We start from the raw sequence: 21,399 nt of genomic DNA on the forward strand, positions 1-21,399 counted from the left end.
TTGTAATTTTCTGTTTTTCTTTCTTTGACTGATTAATACATCACAGGAACCTTGGCTTCCTCTGCTCGTACCTTTACCCTGAGCCAGGTGAGCTATGAAGAAATATGTGTGTTTACTTTAATGAATCATTCACCCATGAGATCTTCTGAACGACATCCTTATACGTGAAAACAGAAACCACAGCGAGTTCTTACATGCAAACAGACCCCTGGACATGGAGTGACCACCACTACATACAGGATTTCATAAACCACAGACTTGCAGTCGGGTTCACGCTGTGCTTGTGGGAGTGGTGGGAGAACGCGTCAGAGGGAGGTTTCAGCGTGTTGGGGCAAGATACACCGCCTCTCTTTTGCCTTTACTTCAACATGAGTGTTTAAGGAAACCGTGGAGTGCCTCTGATTGCTGACATTTTGACTTATTCTCACTTTTATCTTCATAATGGATCATGTGCCAAGAGTCTAAACGAGAATGCAGGACAGCTGGGATTCACAGACAAACTCAGCGAGCGAGCTCAATGATAAATACACATCTCAAGGTACAGTCTCATCCTGGTGGGTTTTACTTAAATAACTGTGTATACAGGCCACCTTTGAAAAGAATACAAAAAGGACCATCATTGCTCTCCTGCTTCCTTGACTGCATTCTTAGGGAATTTTCCAGGTAGGTATTCTTGGCTTCGTGTCATTCGATTGCCCAATCATTTAGTGTTTTAGTATCAAATTTTTAATTATTATAAAAATGTTCCTTCTCCAGCACTGTTCAGTTGGGTTTCATGTAAACTGTCTATCTATAAAATAGAGTATGGACATTTAATTACTAAATACCTCAATATTCTGCATTCTTCTTAGATTAACACTGACACAACTTTAAAAACCAGCTGCGTCATATCCTACCAATCTCTATCCCGCTCTGATGTGCCGTGACATAGACACAGGTCACTTGTTGTTAAAAGCACCAGGGCATTGGACGTGGATCTTTTGCGTCCTTGTGCTTGCAGGGTGGGGCCTCGTGGATCAGAATAATTCTGGTGCCTCCTGTGGATACTGATTGGGATCATGTTTGGGAGGCTAGGTCAGTGCCTGGGGCTATTATTCTTTCTTCTGTGGCCAGTGGGGCACAGTGTCTCGCTCCTGCCAGAGTGCTGTGGGTGTGCACAGGTTACTTAGTCCACTGCAATGTTTAGGGTGGCTAGTGAGCGCTAAAAGCTAATCGATTTACTAATATTTGTCACAATAACAACCATACGAATAAAACACCAACGATTTCCCATTACACTGCGTTCCATTAACGTTATGCTGATCACTGCTGATGCCATTTTCATGTTTTATTTAAATATTGGTGTACCAAGGCCCTGTTTTCTCTTCCTCAGATGAACGAAAAGCAGTGCAGAAGAGAACCTTCACCAGGTGGATGAATGTGTTTCTGCAGAGAGTAAGGCACAAATCAGTTCATCAGATCACTCTGAAAAAAATGTGCTTATCAATGAGGGTCATGCTTTTCCCCCCCAGCGGGACCCTCCTATTGAAGTGCACGACCTGTTCACAGACATTCAGGATGGCAAAATACTCATGGGCCTGCTGGAGGAGCTGTCTGGGTGCAGACTAGTAAGAATCATGCTGTTCAAGAAAGATTTAGCCAAAGCCTGTTTAAATTTGGCCACTGCAAGCGTAGCAGGAGTCCTGGAAGCAGAGACTCACCAGGAGACGCTGGAGCACAGTTCCTGTGAAAAAGAGTTTGCTGTCATGGCCAGAGACAGGAAATGTTTTAATTACTGCTGATGTCATTTCCTTTGTTTGTTTAATTAGTCTCAAGCCTAACGCTTAGTCGAAGCCAAGCCAGCAGTGTCTCCCAGTTTACTGTCTTCATGCTGAGCTGTTGGTTGTAACGTCATTGTTCAGGGTTGCTATATAAATGGGACCAGTCTTCTTAACAGCAATAAAATCAACCAGCTCATTTCCCTGAACAGTGATGATGTTTTTTCTCGTCTAACTTTGTTAGCTTTATAGGTTTAGGTCTTCCTCTCATCGCATCTTCAGACTGAACAACATTTCCAAGGCCTTGGTCTTTCTGGATGACAGACATGTGAGTGTTTCCTTGTAGATTCAGTGACATTGCTCTGACATGTATGAATGACATGATTTCAAATCAGGAATAACAAGATTGTGATCGATGTTTCCTTGTTATCTGCCAGGTAAAGCTGCTTGGCATTGATGCTTCTGGAATTGCTGATGGTAAACCATCTGTTGTTCTTCACCTTGTTTGGAGCATCATCTTGCACTTTCAGGTTGGATTTATCATCTATGAGTCAAATGTCTTAATGTATTATCTTACTTCTTGCCCAGCCATTTATCACCGACTCACACCTCTGTGTTACTCCTACACAGGTAAAGGAGGTGATGGGAGGCCTCCAGAAGCATTTGTCTTCCAGCCTTTCCGCCTTGTCAATGAGCAGTTATCCATCCTCTAATGACCTCTCACCCCAGCCAAGTGACCCTGGCACATACTCTTGCAGCACTCTGCCAAGTAAAGGCAGGAAGGCTGGCAGGGAAGCAAAGTATCATGGGAAAGCAATCAAGGTGCTCCTGCAATGGGTCCAAAGATGCACATCAAAGTGAGCATAAAAAGATCAAAACACTTACAAAGTCATGTAATTAACACTGAGCCCAAACATATTCCCACTCAAACAATGAAACAAAATGTCAGCAGGTTACTTTATCCTCTGAGCTCTAATAGGTGGTAAACGTATCCTAACCCTACATCAGCCCAAAATTAGCTTTCTTGTTAGAAATCAGAATAGTTTTAGATTGAGCTGGAATGATGGCTCACACTTGTCATTTAATTAAATGGCATTTTAAACTTTTTGCAGGTACGGGGTGGACGTGAAGGACTTTGGGAAGAGCTGGAGGAGCGGCTTGGCATTTCTTGCTTTGGTTAAGTCCATAAACCCAGTCATGGTTGACCTGAGGGAAAGCTTTCATCGAGATCCAGTGGAAAACATCCGGCAGGCTTTCATGATAGCCCATCACAGCTTGGATGTACCGCCACTGCTGGAGCCTGAAGGTAAAAGATTTCTCATATTAGGTGAAAAAATCACCACGTTGATTATGTGCCCAGAGTGATGAGAGATTTCCTTTCAGTTTACAGCAAACTGTAAACATGAGAACAAGTCTTCTATAAATGCATATATGAAATTCAAGCCCAGGGGGCTGACAAGACAAATGGAAATGATTGAATGTTTCTCTGAGGTGAGCGTATAGTGGACGGAGAAAAGGCACAAGCTGGTGCGCAAAAATCAACAGGATACAGGAAGCTGTCAGACAGCACAGGACAGCCCCCACAGCTCCCACAGCCCCCACAGCTCCCACTGTCACGCCCCCATTCTTGCAGCAAGAAGATGACGTACACAGTGTTACGCTTATGAATGAAGGGCCCTGCTTATACAACAGCATGGCCCTGAGTCAGGACTGTTATTGAACCAGTTTACTTACAGAACCAACCACGGACCTATTTATTTATTTGAAGAGTTCAGAAAAACGTCCTGACTCAGGAACATGAAAAATGTATAAAATGAGAGTCATGTGGACTCACATTGTCTCTAGAGAAAGCCACAAATATCACATTTTAAACCTCTTGCAATATTTAGTTAACATAAATTTCAAATAAACCCAGACCTGACTCAACCAACCATCCCCTAAACCAGGAACCTTCACCTCCACAGGGCCACACGATATGCAAGTTATTATTTTGAGGGCCCACGTGGTACATATACAGCATGTTTCCAAGCAGTAAAGGGTATATGTGGTTCAGTCCCTGGCTGCCACTGTCTGCATGCCAAGCATCCTTGGGCAACATACTCACCGCTGGCTGCTCTCTGATGCATCCATCACAGTATGAATGTTAGTGAGCACTTAAAAGCATAGAAGGCAGTGCTTGTGTGATTGTGTGAATGTGGCTACAGGAGAGTAGAAACGCACCAATCAGCCCATTTATATGTTCTTACAAGCCCCTAGCTTTGTTTTACACACACACGCGCGCACGCACACACGCACGCACGCACACACGCACGCACGCACACACGCGCGCACGCACACACGCACGCACACACACACGCTTATGTTTTTAAGTGTTTTATGATTTTTTTAATCGTTCCCTGCAGATGTGACGTGCACTTCACCAGACGAGCAGTCCATCATCACCTACGTCTCCATGTTCCCAAAGTGTCACTCAGGCATAGATGAGGTTAGTGCAGCACAAGTTCACCTTCACTACAGTCTCACTACAGCGAGGTAGATATAAAAAAAGAAATAAATAAATGCATTTATATCACTCAGTTATTCTTGAAACTGCCACCGGCCGCCCGTCATCTTAGCTCAGAGACTCAGAACAGGTGAAGCAGAGCGTCGCTGTTTCATAAGATAAGATAAGATAACCTTTATTAGTCCCACACGTGGGAAATTTGTTTTGTCACAGCAGGAAGTGGACAGTGCAAAAGTTATGAGGCAAAAATTAGAATACAATAAGAATAAATACAGTACACAACTGTACAGAATAGAATAAAATAAAATACTATATACAGTAGAATAAAATAAAATAAATATACAATAAGATAAAAATAGAATACAAATACCAATACTATATACAACTGAGTAAAAATACAACGATGACAGAAGGATTATTGCACTTAGTGTTATTGCATATGTATGGATGTGTGTGCTTGATCAGTTAAAGTCTTTATTATGGAGTCTAACGTAGCAAAGTCCTACTGTGCTCCTGAAAGTCTGAATCTAAAGGTGTCTTTGTTTAGAAAATGTAGTTTAGTAATAGTTTTTTAAAAAAAATAAGTGACATCATTGTACAAATGAGTAAAATAGTTTTTGAGGGGATTTTTACGTAAAAACATTGATTTTCAGAACAATTACAGACTTCTGTGTAACGTCTGTTGTTACAGTAACAGATGGATAAACATATCTGTTCATAAATGACGTACTGAGAAGGATTAACGAGATATAAATGACAAAATAAGCACTTACTAATACCTTCATAGTGTGACATTATTACATGCTAGCAGTATTTCTTTGGTTCTGCTATCACTGACATGCTTATATTACAGGCTCCCACACCAGATATTGACGTTCCCGAGATTCCCAGTTTTGGATCACTTGAGTCAGTCAGCTTTGAAGAGACTGACGCTGATGTTCCAGAAGTCCAGGTGTTGCTGAAAGGCTTGGAGAAGAGCAGCGAGCAGCTTCTGTGGAAGCGTTGGTCTCGGAGATCTTCAGGAAGTCCCCGCTCTCCGTCCTTTCACACAAATGGAACAGCTACCTCCGACCAGCCTGCTGGGACTGCTTCAGACTCACATTACAAAAAAAGGAAAGGCAGTGCACGAAGCACTTTACAGCCACCCAGTCCTCTGGATGCTGGCATAGTCAGCCAGGAGGTCCAGCTGTGGTTGGACAGTGGACTGGATCAAGGCTACGACAAGCGACGAGCACAAAGCTGCTATTCTTTAAGCTCCGAGGAAGGAATCTACAGCTTACCATCGCTGGATTCAGATGAGGAGGATGCATATAGCTACATCCTAGAGCTGAATAAAGATGTGTTTCAACCATATAATCAGCTGAAAAGACAAGTACCAAAGGTCAAAGAGGAAACAGCAGAGGAAATGAAAGAAGAATCCAAATATCAGGAAGGCTCCTTTTTACAAAAGGCTGATTTTGAGCTTGAATCAGCCCAGTCAGCGGTGCACAGGAAGTTTGATTTTGACAAAAATGAAAGAAATCTCAGCAAAATGACACACGGTGGAGCAGCGCTTGACTTTAAGCCAGAGGGTGAAAGTAGAAGCACAGAGGAGCATGAAGAGCAGCGGGCTAATAGAGGACAGAGCAATGATGATGGTGATTATTGTGAGGAAGAAAGGGGGAAAAAGATGGAAAATGCAAAAATGTTCAAGAATGGGGTCGACAAAACAGAGGACAATGCAGCGGAAGCAACTGTTGAAGTGGCCCGTTGGCAGGAAGACACCGAGGACGGAAGAGATGCAGAGCTTTCCAAAAAACGTGGACAGGTGGGAGGGCAGGATGTAGGGAATGAAAGCCAAGATGCTGCTGTGATGAAAGAAGATGGGAAGAGCCAGAAAAGCACAAATTCAGAAAGTTTTAAGGGTGAAGTAAATGGAAAAATAATAACTGATGAGGCTGCCTGTGAAGTCAGAAGTGACACAGAAGAAGAAAGTGGCAGGAAGTGTAAAGAAGAAAAAGTGAGAGACACTGATGAAGTTAAATCAGCAGCTGGAGAGGAGATGACGACAACAACGACAGAGCACGATGGGGAGGAGAGTCCCAGAACACGCCCACTCGGAGGTGTCTGGCCTCCTGCCTGCAGGTCAACCCCTCGGTCACCCAGGTAACCATTTATCAGCAGAAACATAATTCACCACATTTGCCAAGACTTCCAGTTTACTGTGACTCAGTAATAACACTGGTAACAGAGACAAGTTCGTTAAATGTCTGGAACAACGCGACTTCCACACAGATGATGAGCATCGTTTCCTTTTACAGCTGCTGTTCACTTGCTGTGTCTCTTGTATTGCAGCATAAAGCGAGTAAATACTGTCGCATTACTGTCAAAGGGTCTTTGTGCAAACAGCAGCCTGGTTTGGAAAGCGCTCAGTCACAGTGTGATCATGGCCCAGAGGAGTATTTCTATAGAGGCTGTTTTTCAGTTCAATAGTGCCACCTACTGATGAAGGGGGGGGGCTCCCTCTTCATGTCTAAAGCACTTACCTGGCTAAACAGTATCGTCACACTGAGAAGTTTGAGTTATTAGTGTTTTTATATATGAAATATGAAACATGCTTCACTTTCGAGCGTGTTTTAGGATTTCTATTAAGTCACAGGGCTGCTTAAAGTTAACTTAAAGTCTGATGAGCCAGTCTCAGGATGCTATTTATTGTAATCTAGCCGTAGAAAACAAGGTAAAGAGTTAACATGGATATGATATCGTTAAAGCTTCTGTTTGGATAAACACTATAAAAAGATATCTGCATTTGAATGTAGTTTTTGCTACTCCCGATTTCGATGTGCTTGCTTCAGTGTGTGCAGAACCTTCACCTCACACTCCTTCGTTTGTCTCCAGCAGTGACAAAGGATCCCTTCTTCAGCCTTCAGCAGCCTCTTGTGGAGTGACCCTGTCAGAGCTGGAAATGCTCTTGGTCTGGTGGGTCCTGCTGTACTGCTGCCTCATCCTCAGTCAGATGAACCTCTGAGTCACTGCAGCACAAGCTTCTTATTCCGACATGCTCATGAGCCCAGTTGCCACTAATGAGGCAAACAGGGACACATAAGGCTGGACCGACTCTTCATCTGTGACACAGTTTCCTAAAGACGCCATTTAAGCAGATCCACAGAATAATCTGATAAGACTCAGGGCCGTAGTTTCAGATAAAGCTAAATCCTGTAATCCCCGTTGTTACACAGGCTTTCAGCTGCTCGGTCTTGCACCGCACTTATTATCAGAAATGGTTTGGGGGCTTTTTTTTTTTTTTTTGCTGAACACATGTCCAAAAATTGATTTTCCTAGTAAAAAGACTCCTTTTTGAAATTCACTTGACAAAATCAACCACACGGTGGCACTGCAGCATCGCAGCGACCTTCTTATTTGTCTATACAGCATTCTGTTGCCTGCTGAAGATCCCATGTGACCTGCTGTTTAATTAGAAGCTGTATTGACAAGTGAAGATTAAGCTGATAATACTTAATGAGCACTTTGGCATTTCACAGACTCTCACTGTGTCACTTATGGCTTAGACTGTGGACCGCTTTATTGTCTTCATCTCGGATGCTGCCTGAGTTCAAGCTTATTTTTACCACAGGCTTTCTCCGGGATAATTTTTGTGACCATCTGATACAAACAATAAACCAGCTGCTTGATGTGTGTGTATGTGATCCACTCATCAACATAGAATAGATGTTGTCATTTTAAGCAGTTTGGACTATTAGGTAATGCTTGTTGGAATACCACAGTGACAACAGAGCGACACAGAAGTATGCATTAGTTACATAAGTCATCAAAATCCACGTTGAAGAGAAAGTGTAAACTTAAACCTTAAACACTTAAACACTTAAAGTTGGGGGTCGAGTGAGTATTCTCTGTCCTCTCTGCCCCCAAATACTCAAACATTCACTGCTGGTCAAATTCTAAGAATTTAAAAACACACTGCCGTTGTTTGCTTAGAGCATTACCCCTGAGTCGAAAGCTCAGCCCTGGAGATCGATATACTTTCAACACCACCACCCCCACACCGAGCCACGAGAACAACACTCCCCCAAAGCAAGGGGTTTGTTGGTCTTATGTATGGTCAAGCCAGGATAGCGAGAGAAGCAGCAACGATGCCTGCTGTGTGTAGTTTTATATAAATAACAGTGCTAGTGTTGCTAACGTGTCCCTCGGCGTATAGATCAGCTGTACCGAGGCCTGAAACTCTTGAGCGAAGGGAGAGAGAGGCCGATCAGCTGCAGCAGCTCGGTACATCAGCCCTAAACACGGCCTCGACCTTTGAACCGTATCGTGACCCTGCCAGCAGAACTGCTACTGAGCCTGACGTCCAGCAGCAGCATCAGCACAGCATCTTGTTCTCACCCTCGGGCCTGGGTCAGCTCTGGCTCAGCTTGCCCAGCTTCTGGGTCTGATAGCCAGAGCTGGCCCCGGAGGCCCCAGGGATGGTGGCCGACTAGACAGAACACAGCCTGCAGGCCACCATATCTGCTCTCACAGATTTGCAATACAGCCTCATCTCCAGGAGGGAGGGAGTGGAGGTGGGCTTCAGAAGGCGACTGGGGCTGGAGCCAGGACAGATGCTGGGATTGGTGGTGCCACAGCAGGAGTGGCAAATTGGTGCTCAGGCAGATGATGGCGCAAAAAAAAGAACTGGGGGTCAGTTAAGATTGCGGAGCAGCCTACATGTTGATGGACGAGCTACACTACACCATAAAAATTTATTTTCCAGGTCTCATGAATCTGAGTCCTCTGTCTGCACCGTCAGCTCTGAGACTTGGAGGAAAGACCTGCAGCCCTCTGACAAACTTATACTTAACAATCATGTGTATTTCAACGGTAGCTTATAAGTATTTACGCTTCAAAGATTATATTTGCTTGTTTTTATCCATGAATATGTGGTTAGAGTATAAACCAAGTGTTTCTTTATAGGAATGAAGCTTTGTTATTATGTGTTGATCATGTCAATAACAAACACATCAGGTATTCAACCATTTGAAAAGCCCCACACAGACCTTCAGGCTGAATGCTGCAACCACCTCACTGCTCCTGGTTTCCCAAAGCAGACCTGCGGCCCTTGGAGGACCGCCTCTCTGACAGCTGTAAGAGCTTCTGGATCAAGAACGTGAAGCCTGGGCCAGCTGGGAATGCAGCTGGTTAAACAAGAATAAAATTCAAACCACAGCACGTCAATCTACCAGCGATACATCGGGCTGTGATTGAGTCATTTTGCATCCCCGTTGGAACATCTCCCAACAGTGCTGAAATATTTTACTTAAAGGGGATGCAGCATGGTGTATTTAAGTGATGACGTGAATACAGAATCTAAAATATGCAAGTAGTATTTTAGGCACAGATTTATGATATCCTACTGCAGCACATCAAGATGTTTGACTGCATCTGTGTCATTTTGCATCCTTTCTTCATACAGAGATTCAAAGTATTCAAAGTTAACACAGCGTAGGAGGACTGTTTGTTACCCAAAGATACTTTTACTTCATGGCTCCATCTTTCTGAATATGAAAACATGCTTATTTTGTTTTATGCAAGTTTATGTTTCCAGTTTAGTTTTGTGTATAAAACATAAACATAAATCCATCTATTGGATATTGGGGATTTTCTTATTTTATTTTATTCTTATTAATAATTAATAAAAACACCCAGCACGCCCCTGCGGGCGGTTCATCCTTCAAGCTCGGGTCCTCTACCAGAGGCCTGGGAGCTTGAGGGTCCTGCGCAGTATCTTAGCTGTTCCCAGGACTGCGCTCTTCTGGACAGAGATCTCCGATGTTGTTCCCGGGATCTGCTGGAGCCACTCGCCTAGCTTGGGAGTCACCGCACCTAGTGCTCCGATTACCACGGGGACCACCGTTACCTTCACCCTCCACATCCTCTCGAGCTCTTCTCTGAGCCCTTGGTATTTCTCCAGCTTCTCGTGTTCCTTCTTCCTGATATTGCTGTCATTCGGAACCGCTACATCGATCACTACGGCCGTCTTCTTCTGTTTGTCTACCACCACTATGTCCGGTTGGTTAGCCACCACCATTTTGTCCGTCTGTATCTGGAAGTCCCACAGGATCTTAGCTTGGTCATTCTCCACCACCAGAACATCCAGAACAGGCCAGAACATCCAGACTGGCCAACAGCCTGTATCCACAGGCTGTGAGGCTCCTGAACTCTCTGCCTCCCTCTCACGGACAATAACCATATCCAACTTCTTAATAGCAATGAACTGGTCTGCATTGGTGCATCATATCTTTATTCTCTTCCCCCTCCTGCCCCCCCCCCCCCCTCTTTCTTAAATAGATAACTATCATATCTGATATCATATCTCACAGTACAATAATATTGAATGGGTTGCATTGTTGTATTTTGTCATGTTTCTCAGGTCTTTGTCTGAATTTCTACGAACATTATTGCTAAGGATTGTCTTATTGCATTGGAGTCACACTGGGTTAAATATGTACACTTGGGTTTTAAGGGGTATTTATTATTTTCTTCTTTTTTTGGGTTGTATGGAAGCCCCAAACACAATTTCATTGTTCTTGACAATGACAATAAATAAATAAATACTAAATACTTGGGGGCATCTCCCATTTTGACCTCGGGACTTCCAGGTTATACTCGGCACAGATGTTCCTGTACACTATGCCGGCCACTTGGTTATGGCGTTCCATGTATGCCTTGCCTGCTAGCATCTTGCACCCTGCTGTTATGTGCTGGATTGTCTCTGGGGCATCTTTACACAGCCTGCACCTGGGGTCTTGTATTGTATTGTATCTTTATTTGTTTCAGACATATAAAACAAAAAACAATATATACACACTACATATATTTTCATTTACAGATACGAATATATATGTAGATATACACACACACACGTATGTGTTCAGATAAACAAAAAATATATAATGAAATAAAACAAAATTGTCTGACATAATGTAACAATGTTTGGTCTGAAAAGGAGTAGGAAGAAGTATGAACATACTTATTAATTCCTACCCCTGCTCAACATCTTATTGATCCCACATAATTCACCTAATTCCCATCATCACATACTCCACACGATACACGAGGAGAACCTATATAAACTTGGCTACCGTGATTGATATAATTTGGATATAATTTGATATTTTTATACATACAATGGGTGATCATCTTTATCGGTATCATATTCTTCCAAAATCAGTTTTCGAAGTATTTTCATGAACTTACTAATTCCTGAGCATTGCTGTAGATCTATAGTAAAACTATTCCACAGTTTTACCCCATAAATAGTGACACAAAAGGTTTTAACCTTTGACCGTGCTTTAAGAATCCTTAGATTCAATTTCCCCCTCAATTCATAGTCTCCTTCTCTGTCATAGAACATCCTCTGTATATTTCCTGGTAACATATTGTATCTGGCCTTGTACATAATTTTTGCAGTTTTATATTTTATAAGATCCATAAACTTCAGTATTTTTAATTTCAAAAACATGATGTTAGTATGGTCTCTAAATCCTGCTTTATTAATCATCCTGATTGCTTTTTTTTTAATTTTACATATTGGTTGAAGTGCAGTTTTATATGTGTTTCCCCAAATTTCCACACAGTATTCCAAATATGGCAATATAAGTGAACAATAAAGTACCCGGAGTGATTTGGAAGGCAAAAAATATTTAACTTTACTTAGTACGGAGATGCTTCTTGACAGTTTGGCTTGTATATGCTTTATGTGAGGTTTCCAGCAGATTTTGTTATCTATTATCACACCCAGAAATTTTGTATCCGAAACTTGCTCTATTTCAACATTGTTTACTAATAATTTTGCTCCTGCATCTTTTTTACAATTTCCGAATAACATAAATGTAGTTTTTTCCAAATTTAATGATAGCTTATTTCTATCAAACCATGTTTTCAGTTTAATCATTTCTTGTGTGACAATTTCCAAAAGCTGCTGTAAGTTCTCTCCAGCACAAAAAATATTTGTATCATCTGCAAATAGAATAAACTGTAGTATATCTGATGTTCTGCATATATCATTGATATAGAGGATAAACAGCTTTGGTCCCAATACTGACCCCTGCGGAACTCCACAAACAATGTCCATACACTCTGATTGATATTCCCCAATTTTCACAAATTGCTGCCTGTCTCTCAAATAACTCTTTACCCATTCTAACACCACTCCTCTAATGCCGTAGTACTCCAGTTTATCAAGTAATATGTCATGATTAATTGTGTCAAAAGCTTTTTTTAGGTCAATGAATACACTAACTATACATTGTCTTTTATCTATATTGTTGGTGATATTTTCGATCAGTTCCATTAATGCCAATGATGTTGATCTATTTGTTCTGAAACCATACTGACTATCCATTATTATTTTGTGTTTATCTATAAATTTCTCAAGTCTATTACTAAAGACTTTTTCCAGTATTTTTGAAAATTGAGAAAGTAGAGAGACAGGCCTATAATTTGTGAATTGGTGTCTGTCACCATTTTTAAACAATGGTGTTACTTTAGCTGTTTTCATTTGTTTTGGGAATGTACCAGTTTGTAAGGACAAATTGCAAATGTGTGTTAAGGGTTTGGAAATGCCCTCTATCACTCTCTTAACGATTTCCATATCAATGTCGTCAGAGTCTGTAGAGTTTTTTGTTTGTGATTTCCCAACAATATCAATGATTTCCTTTTCTTCCACCACCGTTAAGAACATTGAATGAGGATTGCGGTCAATGAGTCTAGTTTCTTTCTCTACAGAATCTGTCATATCAGGAATTGTTTCAGCCAAGTCTGGCCCAACACTTACAAAGAATTTGTTGAAATCATTTACCACATCGCTCATATTAGTAATATTTCTATCATTATTTGCGAAATACGAAGGATAGTCTGCCTGCCCCGAGCCCTTTTTGATGATGGTATTTAATGTTTTCCAGATCCCTTTAATATTATTTTTATTCATAATCAGTAATTTTTCATAGTATTCCTTTTTACATGACCTTAAAATACTCGTTAATTTATTTTTATATTTCTTGTATTTATTTTCAGCTTCTGTGCTTCTGTTCATTATAAATTCTCTGTATAAGGTATTTTTCTTCTTACATGCATTTTGCAATCCTTTTGTAATCCATGGGCACTCTGCATATTTTTGTTTTTTACTGTATTTCCTTACTGGGCAATGACTATTATATAACAGTTTAAATTTTCCTAAAAAAATCTCATAAGCTTTATCAATATTTTTTTCCTTATACAGCATCTCCCATTCTTGCTTGAGTAAATCACTTTTGAATGCGTTTATTGACTCTTCTGTTCTCACTCGTTTGTATTTTATTGTGTTTTGCTGTTTAACCTTCCTGTAATTGCTGTTATACACTATAAAAACAGGTAGATGATCACTGATGTCATTAATTAGGAGACCACTTATGGTTCTATTTTCTATTTCATTAGTAAATATATTGTCTATTAGGGTTGCCGACTGTGCTGTAATCCTGCTGGGCTTAGTGATCACTGGAAAAAGTCCCAAGCTATACATTGTATTAATAAATTCCTCTGTCGCTCTCTGCTTGTTTGGATTTAGTAGATCTATGTTAAAATCCCCACAAATGAACATGACTTTTTGGTTTGTCCTGGTGAATGTTTTATCTACCCACTCCTTAAAAATTTCAATATTAGAACCTGGTGTTCTATATATACAGCTTACAATGACATTTTTCTCTTTTCCCATACTAATTTCTATTGTTACACACTCTAATATATTATCTACCGCCATCGTCATTTTTTCTACCATCTTGTATTTTAAATTTTTATCCACAAACAAGGCCACACCACCGCCATTCTTATTCTTTCTATTTGTAAGATTTAATTCATATCCATCTATTACAAAGTCCTCTCCTTTCTGTTTATTAATCCATTTTTCAGATACTGCAATCACACTGAATGGATGTGTAAATTTGCTTAAATATTCCCTTATTTAAGACTCGGGACTTCCAGGTTATACTCGGCACAGATGTTCCTGTACACTATGCCGGCCACTTGGTTATGGCGTTCCATGTATGCCTTGCCTGCTAGCATCTTGCACCCTGCTGTTATGTGCTGGATTGTCTCTGGGGCATCTTTACACAGCCTGCACCTGGGGTCTTGCCTGGTGTGATAGACCCCAGCCTCTATGGATCTTGTGCTCAGAGCTTGTTCTTGTGCTGCCATGATTAGTGCCTCTGTGCTGTCTTTCAGTCCAGCTTTGTCCAGCCACTGGTAGGATTTCTGGATATCAGCCACCTCCTCTATCTGCCGGTGGTACATACTGTGCAGGGGCCTGTCCTTCCATGATGGTTCCTCGTCTCCCTCCTCTTTCTTGGGTTTCTGCTGCCTGAGGTATTCACTGAGCACTCGGTCAGTTGGGGCCATCTTCCCAATGTATTCTTGGATGTTCCTTGTCTCATCCTGGACTGTGGTGCTGACACTCACCAGTCCCCGGCCCCCTTCCTTCCGCTTAGCGTACAGCCTCAGGGTGCTGGACTTGGGGTGAAACCCTCCATGCATGGTAAGGAGCTTTCTTGTCTTTATGTCTGTGGCTTCTATCTCCTCCTTTGGCCAGCCTATTACCCCAGCAGGGTACCTGATCACGGGCAGGGCGTACGTGTTGATGGCCCGGATCTTGTTCTTACCATTCAGCTGACTCCTCAGGACTTGCCTGACCCTCTGCAGGTACTTGGTGGTTGCAGCCTTTCTAGCGGCCTCTTCATGGTTCCCATTCGCCTGCTGGATCCCCAGGTACTTGTAACTGTCCTCTATGTCTGCAATGTTGCCTTCTGGTAGTTCAATCCCCTCAGTTCTGACTACCTTCCCTCTCTTTGTTACCATCCGACTACACTTCTCCAGTCCGAACGACATTCCAATGTCATTGCTGTATAGCCTGGTAGTGTGGATCAGTGAATCGATGTCTCGTTCACTCTTGGCATACAGCTTGATGTCATCCATGTACAGGAGGTGGCTGACAACTGCTCCGTTCCGTAGTCGGTATCCGTAGCCAGTCTTGTTAATGATCTCACTGAGGGGGTTCAGGCCTATGCAGAACAGCAGTGGGGACAAAGCATCTCCTTGGTAGATCCCGCACTTGATGGTGACTTGTGCTATGGGCTTGGAGTTGGCCTCTAGTGTTGTGCGCCACATCCCCATTGAGTTCCTGATGAAGGCTCTTAGGGTCCCATTGATCTTGTACAATTCTAGGCATTCCAGTATCCAGCTGTGGGGCATTGAGTCATAGGCCTTCTTGTAATCAATCCAGGCAGTGCACAGGTTGGTCAGTCTGGTCTTGCAGTCTCGGCTGACTGTTCTGTCTACCAGTAGCTGGTGTTTTGCGCCTCTGGTATTCTTGCCAATCCCTTTCTGTGCCCCACTCATGTATTGACCCATGTGCCTGTTCATCTTAGCCGATATGATGCCTGACAGGAGCTTCCACGTGTTGCTGAGGCAGGTTATTGGTCGGTAGTTGGAGGGGACCGGTCCCTTCTTGGGGTCCTTGGGGATCAGGACCGTCCGGCCTTCAGTTAGCCATTCCGGGTGTCTCTCGTTAACTAGCAGCTGGTTCATTTGTGCTGCCAGACGCTCGTGGAGTGCAGTCAGCTTCTTTAGCCAGTAGGCGTGAACCATGTCGGTGCTGTCCAACTCTTCATACTGGAGAACCTTTCTTGGATATCTGCCACTGTGATGGTTACTGGACCCTGTTCAGGGAGGTCGCTGTGGTCTGCCCTCAGATCCTCTAGCCACTGAGCATTGCCGTTATGGGTTGCATCCTTCTCCCATATGCTCTTCCAGTATTGCTCCGTCTCCAGCCTTGGTGGTGCTGTTCTCTTATTGTTCCCTTGCCACTGAGAGTACACCTTTGCTGGTTCTGTGGAGAACAGCTGGTTTATTCTCCTGCCTTCTATCTCTCTGGTGTACCTCTTCAAGCGGCTGGCCAAGGCTGTGAGTCTTTGCTTGGCAGTTTCCAAGGCCTCAGGTATGGACAGCTTGCTGTATTTCTTAGGCACCTTCTTTGCCGCACCTTTCTGCAACTCTGTTAGTTATATATATATATATAAGGGGTGCAACGATACACAAAATTCACGGTTCGGTTCGATACTTTGGTGTCACGGTTCGATATTTTTTCAATACAAAAAAAATGTTCATGCATTTTTAATTTGTCATTTATTAAAATTATAAATATATATTTTAACTCAAAAGTACAGTTTTTAAATTTAACCCTAACCCTTGTGCGTGTTTTTTATTTTGACAGCGAATGCGCACCTGCGGACCACTTATGTGCAGCCCTGGTTATTTAGCTCGTCATATTGCAGCCACAGAAATTCTTTTGTCCATGAAACCATAAAGCTGCACTTTCTTTTTGCCTTATAGTCTGATTTGTCATAACTTCTCCGTTTTGTGGTAAGCTTTTCTTTGGCTGTCACTTCTTCACCCTGACCTGTCTTACTTGGCTCAGCAGAACTAAAATATATATCTGTCTGTGAAGGTTCTCAGTCATCCAGGTCATCGTAGTCAAATATATATCCTGCTGCTTTTACACACGCACTCACATAAGCTCAGCGATTCTCTGCGCGATCAACCTCTCACATGTTTAAGCTGCGGGAGATTTCACTTGTCATGTTTGCATAGTAAGCTAACGATTAATAAGACGATGTCAGAGGAATTGGTGCACAAATTATCATCACTCACAGATCAGTGCTGTCGCTCTCTATACACAGTTCGAGCGATTGCAAAGTGAAAGCAAAAAAACAAGCGCAAATTCAAACGCGACTTCAATGTCACATATTGACAGTGGCTCACCGATGCCAATGACATAATTACCCAGCTACATTTCCGAAAGAATGCAAAAGCATTGACATATATTTTTCCTTCCTACAATAGCCCGACGGGCAGGGCAGAGATAGATTTTGGTAGCCCGACTGAAAAAAATCGCTAGCCCCAGGAGGTCGGGCTAGCGATATTGCGAGCCCTGTATCTGATTGAGGAATCACTCATCTTTGGAAAAGAGTTTATTACAGAGAAATGTCTCTTTCCAAAATAAAAGCTATACTATACGCTTCTTCTGGGCTATATTCTCAGCAGCATATTAAACATATAAGGAGAATCATGTGCTAACAGCTGTCTAAATTAGAGATGGCACGATACCACTTTTTTATGTCCGATACCGATATCATAAATTTGGATATCTGCCGATACCGATATGAATCCGATATAGTGTTTTTTAATCAACAAAGCTGTTTTTTTAAATATCTTGCTGCATTTTGTATAAGTTCATACTCAAGTTTAAAACAACAACTACACTAAAGCTATTCTGTTATACCTGTATGCAAAAAAAATATTTCATAGTTCAGCAATACTGATCAATCTAATAAACTTAAACCTACACCATCCTCCCTATTCTGGTATTTTAAAGAGTACTTAGCATAAATATTAAGCAACCTAACTAATAGGGTTCCAACTCCCAGCAACAACAAAAATAAATAAATAAAAAATAGGGAACCACCCCTCACGCTCCACCTCATGATGCTTAATCAACGTAATCAACCTTAATTTGATGCAGTGTGAAAAAAATGCACAGAAATCAATTATTTCTCAAGAAATATTAAATAGATTCAACATCTTTCTTCAACAAAATTGCAGACTGCACAGATGGTACCTTCCCAAAGGAAAAAGTACTATAGCTTACTAGGGTATATATATTAGACTTAATAGTCACTATATACAGTAATTGACTTCTATTCATTTTACATCAAATTAAAACTTTGGGTGTCAGATAATTATTTATTAAAAGCTCGACATTTTAAATGAGAATAAGAAAGAAAAGTCTGTCTTTGTGTCCCCTTTTCCCTGTTCATGCCCTATCGGCCCCCCTGGCTAAACTTTGCTAGATCCGCCCCTGCACAGTTACGTCAGCTACGTAGAAAAAGATCCTGGAGTAGAAAGTAAGATTAAATAAATTCTAACAGCAGCTGATCAAGCTTAAACGTGCTGCTGTTGTTCAGCCGCTGGTTTCCTCTTTCTGGTGCAAAGTGGGTCAAAAGCAAACCAGAGACACGGACTCGCGACAGAAAAGCCGATCAGCTGATCATTGATCAGTTTCATGATTGAAGTAGCAGCGAGAAGAGGCAGTCGCTCCATATATCGCTTGTTAAGCTTAACGCAGGAATGCTTTACAAACATTCAGAGATGGACTTACACACTTGCTTTACTTCTCTCGGGATAACTTTGTCGGAGATGAAATGCCGGGTTGCTAGCGAAGCTCCAAATGCTATCCAGACCACCGACAGGTCCCGCATGCCACAGCCGCTCTATCACGTGATGCACACTGCTCCGACTGCTAACGTTCTGAGGTGAGTTACGGCATGTTGCAAGTTTTGTGAGCTGCTTTCGTGATATTTAATGGATCGGATTACATTTTTTATTTTTTTCCGATATCCGATCCAGTAATTTAGGTCAGTATGGGACCGATACCTATACGTAATATCGGATCGGTCCATCTCTAGTCTAAATGACTCGGCTAAAGTTAGTAGCATGCTTGTTGTTTTTGTCTTTGCACTAGGATGATGTCGGCGTAAATGTGCAGTCATATTCGTTGTGTTCCCACTAGTGCTTTCAGGTTAATCTCGTTGAAATGACATTAACGCCACAACACGGCAAATCTCCGTTAACGAGCTACCGCCGATCGCTCCGTGCATGGGGCTAGACGGCCAACACGTTAACGAGCTAACTGCGCCAACACACTAGTTCACACCCATGTAATTGAGCATTGCGTGGCACATCCAACATACTGTTTTACTTTAGTCCATGACTCGCTTACCTTCAGGGTCATACGTCACATGAAAACCAAAATAATTCCAAACGCCAGATCTGAATGAGGGTGGGGGAGGTCCATGTTGTAAGGGGAGCTTAACTTCTGTCTCGCTAGCTTGCCCTGCGCTCTTCCTTCTGACGATGCTGTCTGTGTTGAGCGCTCAGTGGATCTGCGCTCGACAGTGCAGCCTAGGCGGAGTAGTCGAACGCAGATTCACTGAGCGCTCAACACAGACAGCATCGTCAGAAGGAAAGTTGATAAAATAAATTACAAATGTTGTATTGTTCGATACATATGCGTACCGAACCGAAAGCACTGTATCGAACGGTTCAATATCGATACGAATATCGTTGCACCCCTAATATATATATATATATATATATATATATATATATATATATATATATATATTAATATTTTATATATATTCTTTTTTTCTGTACCGGTACTAGTTTTTTTTTTTTTTTTTACAAAATTTATAATCAGTAATGTCATAAATGAAAAACTATTTACAACAGTTCCAACCAGCAAAATACCGGAGCAAAGAGCCAAAGAATGATTCAGGAATATTGATGCAATAATGTAAGCACTTTTATGTGTCATAATTTAGGTATTTTTTTTAAAATTAAAATAAAAGTAATTAGATTATTAGAGTATTTTCATACTCTGATATTAATATACTTTCAATTAAAGGATCAGAGTACTTCCTCCAACACAGTTTGCAAAATAAAGGCTTTAAATCTAAAAATGTAAAAATGTGGACTCGTTCATCCAAACACAGGAAACAGTACCTGTACACAGAATCCTACCTGATAACCCAAGTTTGAATGCTGTGTAAAATATAAATCAAGCAGAATGGAAAGATTTATGAATCTTATTAACTTATATTTTATACACAATAGAATTTAGAAAACATAAAATGTTAAGATGGAGAAAATGTAAAATTTTGAGAAAGAATAATATCTCATTGTTAACCTGATGGCAATAACTCATCTCATAAAAGTTGAGATCGGGACATTTTCACTGCTGTGCAACTGAGCAGCTGTTGTTATTTTCAGGTGGTGAGTGTCTGGATTAAAGTGTGGTGTCCATGTTTGCTGGAAAAGAATTTCAGATTTTGATTCGCCCGACCACAGAACAGTTTTCCATTTTGTCTCAGTCTGTTTTAAACAAGCTTTGGCACAGATAAGACATCATTGCTTCTTCATAATGTTCACACGTGGCTTCTTTGCATGACAGAGCCTTAACCTGCCACCGTGGACGCAGTGGGAAACTGTGTTCACACACGTGTTTCTTTTTTTTGCAGATTGGTGAACCTCTGCCTCAAAGATGCTCTTTTAACAACCAGTCGTCTTATTTTCCAGCCTTTTGTTAATCTCTCCCAACTTTTATCAGATTTGTTGGTGCCATCAAATTAAAAACAATCACTTTTCTTAAAGTGGTACACAAACTGGGATTGTGCGTTGTGTCGTTGTGGATAATCCTTAGAGCACCTCTGAAACAGTGAGGTGAAAACACTGTGAACACCACAACCACGTTACATGCATATTTATGCAGAGGTGAGTCCAGGTGTGACCCCGTTGTGATATATGTTCACTGATAAGAGTTTTCACTCCTGAATCCACAGTCTGTGGAGCTGTGTCAGTCCAACTGCTTCCTGTTGTCAGGTATCACGATGAACGACGTGGAGTAGTTTACTAGTCGGATATAATTACTGTCAGTGAGTGAAATGTCAGGTTGTAACAAGGCTTCTCAGAGCAAACGCATTAACAGACTGACTGTTGTTTCCACAGGTGGGCAGAAATCCGTTTCCCCAAGTTTCAACTCAGGAAATCCTTCAGTTTACAAAGTCTCCTGAGGAGCGCTGGGGTATCATCCACTTTCTCCCACTCAGCCAACTTCTCTGGATTATTGGAGGGAAAGATGCCGTCACTCCTCGAGGTTAAGAAAGAACCAAATAAATGAATACCATGAAGCTGCCAAACACACTGAAACACAACAAAGGATTTTTACTTTTCCCTTGTCTCCTTTACCTCATTTAGAGATCCACTTCTCTTCACTCTGTCCTCTAACTGCTCCTTTTTCCATGTCCTTACATTTAGACACCCCATGAGGTCACGCTGAAGGTGGAAGAAACTAAAGCAAAGGAAGGGGGGAGACCTGACACCATGCTCGACTTCTCTGTCCCCCCATGAGTAACCTTTGGCAGCTCGTTCATGCTCATGATCTGTGACGTGGGGCTCATCCTGCTTGTTGGAAGACTCGTGGATCCCACCGATGTCATGAGTGAACATCACACTCTTCTC

The 21,399-nt window shown here is 41.8% G+C and overlaps 2 protein-coding genes across 6 annotated transcripts; one reads left to right on the plus strand and one right to left on the minus strand.

Annotated features, from left to right (window-relative positions):
- Nucleotides 1–142: 142 nt before the first annotated feature.
- clmnb (calmin b) lies at nt 143–7,931 on the plus strand. Of its 3 annotated transcripts, none has more exons than XM_082505444.1 (10): nt 143–538; nt 1,373–1,434; nt 1,512–1,607; nt 2,002–2,085; nt 2,195–2,287; nt 2,388–2,614; nt 2,870–3,063; nt 4,160–4,242; nt 5,114–6,405; nt 7,141–7,931. In XM_082505444.1, the coding sequence occupies exons 1-10, from the start codon at nt 472–474 to the stop codon at nt 7,265–7,267; spliced, it is 2,325 nt and encodes a 774-aa protein (XP_082361570.1). In that variant the 5' UTR covers nt 143–471; the 3' UTR covers nt 7,268–7,931. The 3 variants fall into 3 exon arrangements, with proteins under 3 accessions (XP_082361570.1, XP_082361571.1, XP_082361569.1); XM_082505443.1 differs by having other exon boundaries at nt 145–538; nt 7,138–7,931; XM_082505445.1 differs by lacking the exon at nt 1,512–1,607 and having other exon boundaries at nt 144–538; nt 7,138–7,931.
- Nucleotides 7,246–19,446, minus strand: LOC309689203 (uncharacterized protein). Of its 3 annotated transcripts, none has more exons than XR_014271299.1 (2): nt 19,100–19,446; nt 7,246–7,319 (listed from the first exon to the last, which is right to left on the minus strand). XR_014271299.1 is itself a non-coding variant. In XM_082505464.1 (2 exons), the coding sequence occupies exons 1-2, from the start codon at nt 19,109–19,111 to the stop codon at nt 9,980–9,982; spliced, it is 369 nt and encodes a 122-aa protein (XP_082361590.1). In that variant the 5' UTR covers nt 19,112–19,446; the 3' UTR covers nt 9,936–9,979. The 3 variants fall into 3 exon arrangements, 1 of the variants encoding a protein (XP_082361590.1); XR_014271300.1 differs by having other exon boundaries at nt 7,292–7,379; XM_082505464.1 differs by lacking the exon at nt 7,246–7,319 and adding an exon at nt 9,936–10,336.
- Nucleotides 19,447–21,399: the final 1,953 nt, after the last annotated feature.

This window comes from Aulonocara stuartgranti (genome assembly GCF_965226115.1).
Source record: "Aulonocara stuartgranti genome assembly, chromosome: 15".
NCBI lineage: Eukaryota > Metazoa > Chordata > Actinopteri > Cichliformes > Cichlidae > Aulonocara > Aulonocara stuartgranti.